Source organism: Cucurbita maxima, unplaced genomic scaffold (genome assembly GCF_002738345.1).
Source record: "Cucurbita maxima cultivar Rimu unplaced genomic scaffold, Cmax_1.0 Cma_Scf00013, whole genome shotgun sequence".
Classification (NCBI taxonomy): Eukaryota; Viridiplantae; Streptophyta; class Magnoliopsida; order Cucurbitales; family Cucurbitaceae; genus Cucurbita; species Cucurbita maxima.
In genome coordinates this window covers 3,505,944-3,508,833 of record NW_019272029.1, presented here as the reverse complement: position 1 = coordinate 3,508,833, position 2,890 = coordinate 3,505,944, and the positions used below count along the sequence as shown (strand labels likewise).

Genomic DNA, 2,890 nt, shown 5'->3' with positions numbered 1-2,890 from the left:
TTTTTTTTTTTTTTTTTTTTTTTTTTTTTTGTTCTTTTATCTTTACATTTTATTGTTTCATTTATTCTTTACTTTTATCTTAGCATTTTATATGTCTACGTTAAAAAATAAAATCTTTGACTATATCAATTTTATTTTTATTTTTATTATTTTCTTCTTCTCACCTCCACAGGACCATTTTTTAAAAAATTAATCAATTAAGAATAGAAAGTTTAAATAAAAATTACTTTTCAACACTTAAAAGCTATCCAAAATTTTAATTTTAATTATAATATTTATTTCTTTTCTTTTCTGATTCACACATTATTATTTTTCAACTATCCAATTAAAAATTGAAAGTTTAAAATAACCATCTGAGAAATATGTTTCATAACTTAATTTTAAAAAAATAAATAAATAATTGGACAATATAAATTATATATTTATGTTATAATATTTTGTTTTTAAAATATAAATATTCTTTAAATTAAAATATATAGGTATATAATGAAAAGAAGGATAAAAGAATTTAAAAAAAAAACGTGAAACATGTCTCAAGTTATAGGAGTTTTCATGAATTGAGTTTGGATTGAAATATTCTTTACATCTAACCTAATTATTCTCGTAAATTTTTTAACATAAATAATATTTATTAAATAATGAATTTGACTCAACTTGTTAATTTATAAAATATCTATTTATTTATTTTAAAGTATTTAACTAAGAGTTTCAATTTATTCTGTGAAATTACCTTTTAAATAATTAAAAATTATTTTTAGTTTAATATTATATAATCAAAAAAATAATTATAAAATATATGTATATAATCATATTATAAATAAAAATGTATTTTTAAAAATTAACAATAAAATCAAATTAAATAAAGTAATGGATTCCGTTGGATTGATCCAATGAAAATGGTGTTGATTAAACAATATTTATTAAATAATGACATAAAATATCTATTTATTTATTTTTAAATATTTAAGGTGAAATTACCTTTTAAATAATAAAAAATAATTTTAGTTGAATATTATATAATTAAAAATAATAATTATAAAATATATGTATATATAGTAAAAATGTATTTTTACAAAATTAACAATAAAATCAAACTAAAGTAATGGATTCTGTTGGATTGATCTAATTTCTTTTTGTAAATTACAGATCAATTTTAGTATTAAATAAAATAGATGTCGCAAAGACTGAATTGGCGTTTGCCAATATTGAGCCTTCAATACATAATTTTCACTAGATGATCAAAGAAAGAAAGAAAAAAAAAAAAAAAAAGTAGTTCAGCAGATAGTGTGATCGGTTAAAGAAATTGCGTGGTCCTATTGAATTCAATTGGCCACCATTGCTGGTTTGTGTGTGGGCGAAGGCAGGGCCTCGTATGCAGGAACGGCCATATTTTGAGACGACAAGAACTGAGCATTTTCCGCCATGGAAATGGTGTTGATTAAGCTCAACAAGATACTCGCAAACTCTTCTCCATCGCTCCATTCGTGGATTTCTGCTTTAATCAGAAGTGGATTTTGGCTAATTAAGTCCCACAGTGGAAAATTCTTCCTCGGCATCAGAAAATCCCCTTCTCCAAGCTTCAAACTAGGGCAGTAGTCGCCACTTCCATCGCCTAAATAGATGAATTTCTTCTTCTTCTTCCCTTCTGACATTAACGACGATTGAATCCTCTCCATAACTATGCCCTAATTTTGCGAACGAAAATCTCTCAGCATATAAGAAATTGATTGATTCGGATTTGATCATACACAGTTCTGCAAATATAGAGATACAGTACCTTGCACATGTTAGGAGGACAGAGATTGCATCCGTGAGAGGATTTGTGGAAATCGTGGATAGGAAAAATCCTCAGCCTTCCTTCTTCATCGACGAAACCTGGATTCGTATTGATTTCGGAGAAGCATTCTCTTATTCCGAGATGATTCAAAATCGTCTCGATGAAAAACATATTCGCATCACTCACAATCCTCAAATCACATCTGAAAAACAGAAACACACACCGAACACAAAATCTCAGCCGCTATAACTCAATGAGAGATAAAAACATAAACAAAAAAGGAAAAAGAGAAACAGATAGAGATTCTACGATTCTTTACCCTATGGCGTGAGCGGCTCTAATGGCAGGAACAACGTCGGGATGAATCGGAGCGCGTTTGAGGATCTCAGTAATTTCGTCAATGGTTCTTCCTTGTGCATGGAGCTCCATCATCATCCGATCCTGAAATCCACAACATAAATCTCTACACCACTACCGAACATACAAAAAAGAACGAACACAAACAAAAAAATACACTACCATGAGAGAGTTCCATGGCATCGTAGGGAGGAGTTCGTTGAACAAATCGGTGGCACCGAGTTCATCCACCACCCAATTATCACTATCCAAGTCGATGATCGTCTTATCGAAGTCAAAAACAACGATGATTCCAGCCATTTTTATCTCCAAATTCCTGTAACTCTAAGAAACTGCTTCGTTCTTCAGAAAACGTTTGTCTGATGCAGAACAGAACGGGCAGAGGGCGGTATTTATAGTGGCTTGTGGAGGGAAACTAGAAAGAAATCAAAAGGATAGGCATGTGGACCGTTGGATTTGATGAGATTTGGATGGAGGGAAATCTAACGGCTGAGATAAGTGGAAAGAAATAAAAGAATAAATAAGTGGAATATGAGAATATTCTTCGAAGCAAGAAGCGCACTATCCCTTAGCCTTATGAATCAAAGAATATTCCGTTATGAGTGCCTGTGGCTGATTCCTACTTCCTTCCCTCATTTTCGTGGCTGCTAAATAATATATTCCCTTTTATTCCTTTTGGGTGCCTTCCTTTTTACTCTCTTTTATATTTTTTTAAAATACAATTTTTTTTAATTATTTATTTTTATTAATTTTTCG

At 29.7% G+C, this 2,890-nt stretch overlaps 1 protein-coding gene across 1 annotated transcript; it reads right to left on the bottom strand.

Annotated features, from left to right (window-relative positions):
- Nucleotides 1-1,095: 1,095 nt before the first annotated feature.
- On the bottom strand, nucleotides 1,096-2,500 carry LOC111488692 (inorganic pyrophosphatase 2-like). The gene is made up of 4 exons (XM_023136588.1): nucleotides 2,297-2,500; nucleotides 2,097-2,218; nucleotides 1,778-1,979; nucleotides 1,096-1,685 (listed from the first exon to the last, which is right to left on the bottom strand). The coding sequence occupies exons 1-4, from the start codon at nucleotides 2,432-2,434 to the stop codon at nucleotides 1,323-1,325; spliced, it is 825 nt and encodes a 274-aa protein (XP_022992356.1). The 5' UTR covers nucleotides 2,435-2,500; the 3' UTR covers nucleotides 1,096-1,322.
- Nucleotides 2,501-2,890: the final 390 nt, after the last annotated feature.

Coding starts and splice junctions, on each gene's coding strand:
- LOC111488692 (XM_023136588.1), bottom strand. CDS start 2,434: ATGGCTGGAATCATCGTTGTTTTTGACTTCGATAAGACGATCATCGAC. Junction 1,980..2,096: donor AGAGCCGCTCACGCCATAGG/GTAAAGAATCGT, acceptor TCTGTTTTTCAG/ATGTGATTTGAGGATTGTGA. Junction 1,686..1,777: donor GTCCTCCTAACATGTGCAAG/GTACTGTATCTC, acceptor TCGCAAAATTAG/GGCATAGTTATGGAGAGGAT.